Source organism: Leptosomus discolor, chromosome 14 (assembly GCF_034619465.1).
Source record: "Leptosomus discolor isolate bLepDis1 chromosome 14, bLepDis1.hap2, whole genome shotgun sequence".
Classification (NCBI taxonomy): Eukaryota; Metazoa; Chordata; class Aves; order Leptosomiformes; family Leptosomidae; genus Leptosomus; species Leptosomus discolor.
The window spans coordinates 9,170,625-9,172,762 of NC_141404.1; the positions used below are offsets into that span (position 1 = coordinate 9,170,625).

General features: G+C 62.5%; 1 protein-coding gene across 1 annotated transcript in view; it reads right to left on the reverse strand.

Moving 5' to 3' along the window:
• Positions 1-538: 538 nt before the first annotated feature.
• Positions 539-2,138, reverse strand: part of LOC147414488 (telomere length regulation protein TEL2 homolog) — a 13,407-nt gene continuing 11,807 nt past the window's right edge. The window contains exons 15-16 of the mRNA XM_086472829.1: positions 1,706-1,765; positions 539-598 (exon numbers count right to left, since the gene is read on the reverse strand). Of these exons, the coding sequence (XP_086328955.1) occupies positions 539-598; positions 1,706-1,765 (120 nt within the window). The remainder of the gene's footprint in view (positions 599-1,705; positions 1,766-2,138) is intronic.

Below are 2,138 nucleotides of genomic sequence, written 5' to 3' on the forward strand. Positions count from 1 at the left end.
GAGCTGTGGGCACTATCACCTGCAGGCATTCAGACACTCACTGGAAGATGCGGAGATAATAAAACGATCGTCTTCACACAAGGGTGTGTAACAATGCATCCGTAAGCCACATGATGCTTCTTTCCTACAACCAAAACACCTCTTGACCCCTAACAAGCCAATGCTTTTGCAGCACCCACCCCAAACTAGAAAGTCTAAGAGCAACCTACACAGGCCAAACGTTCACTCCACAGACACACCTCTCTGCTTTAAAGAGTTGATTTGCACTTTGAGAGAGCTGCAATTCTGTAGCAAAGGAAGCAAACTCAGCTCTCCCCCGGACTTCCTGCACGACTGCAGGCAAGTCCTTTAACAGCAGTTTGTTTCAGATCCTCATTTGCAAAATGGGAAATAGATTTCCTCGGGTGAGGTGAGGGCTCAACGCTCGGCAGTTCTTTGCAAAGTTACGGCCGCTCGCCCAGGCTAACTACAGCGAGCAGGGCCGGAGGAGCGCAGGGGCAGCCAGCTCCGCGTCCCGGTTCGCACGCCATGGGGTACGTTACGGCACCGGGCGGACCGAGGGCTTGTCGCTGCTGACCGCACCGTACGTGTTGCCATACTATGGGCGAAGCCAAGGCGCGGGCTGAGAAACAGGGAAAGAAAAGCACAAGACCAAGCACAGAGTCGGTTCAGAGCAGAACCCGCACCCCGGGGCCCGCGCCGCCCGCCACCTCCGCCAGGCCCGGCGCCGCCGGCCCACCCGCCCTCGGAACCGCATAGCGTTCCTCCCGCCGCCCCGGCCGCGGACAGCGCCGAGACCCCCGGCCCCGGCTCCCCTCCAGGCCCCGGTCCGACCCCGCCCGGCCCCTTCCCGGCCCGGTCTCCCTCCCTCCCTGCCCCCGGCCGCGGTAGGCCGCGGCTCCGAGGCCCCATCCCTGACCCTCGCCCCGACATCTCCTCCTCGGCAGCTCCAGTGCGCTCCCCTCGGCACACCCGCGCGGCGGCGGAACCGCTCCGCGCCACGGCCGGGCCGGATGGACGCCGATCCCCCGCGGCCCCCTCACCCGCCCCAGACCCACTCACATCCTCGGCGCCCGCCGTAACCGCCGCTCTAGGCCCGTCGCGCGTTATCAACGCAGCGCGGGCGGGAAGCGGCGCGGCGCGCGCGATGGCGTCACGCGCCGGGGGAGGGAGGGACGGGGGCGGGGCGGGCGGATTTAAAGGGACAGGGCGGGAGCGGGTCGGGCGGGCTGTCCGGGGGGAGGGGAGGGGAGGGGAGGGGAGGGGAGGGGAGGGGAGGGGAGGGGAGGGGAGGGGAGGGGAGGGCAGGGCAGAGCAGAGCAGAGCAGAGCAGAGCAGAGCAGAGCAGAGCAGAGCAGAGCAGAGCAGAGCAGAGCAGAGCAGAGCAGAGCAGGGTGTGGGGCTCAGCGGAGCAGGAAGGGTGTCCGTGGGGGGTGAGGGTCTACCAAAAGGCCCAGAGCAAGAGCGGGAAGAGAAGAAAACGGGTAGTGCATGAGCACGGGGAGAAACCAGTGTCTCGTCTGAGAGCTCCAGCGCTGGTGGGCTGTGGCCATGACAGCCGAAGGACTCCCCGCAGGACAGCCCCGCGGCTGGAGAAGTCCAGTCTCATTTACTAGAGCACCCATGTTCCCCCAGGCAACATGGGCGCCAGCCCTCTTTGCCCGGTGCAGCCCAGTGGAACGCGGAGCAATTGTCCCATTCGTACTGTGCCTGCTGGTCCAACCTTTGCAGCTACGCCTGGTGCAATGGGGGTCGTTCGGTCTCCCTGCGTAGACAACAGCCAGGGCCTCAACTCTTGCCTTTCTCTAAGTGGCAGCCCAGCAAACTGCAGGCCTTCACCAGTGGCCGCTGGCGCAGCATCCTGTCCAGGCTGCAGATTCACAGCACACAAGTCTCTAATCTGAGGTTGTGGCAGACGTGTCCTCTCAGGGGACGGAGAGCAGAAAGGGACAGGTACCACTGCGAGGGGGCTCGACTGCCACCTGACTTGCAGAGTTGCAAGGAAAATGTGAGGAAAAGAATGAAAGACTTAAGATGGAGCACCACCTGGTGGCATTTCATAAATCCAAATATTTATGTGGGAAGGACTTTTTCCTCTCTTTTTTTTTTTTTTTTTTTTTTCATGCCAAAACGTATGA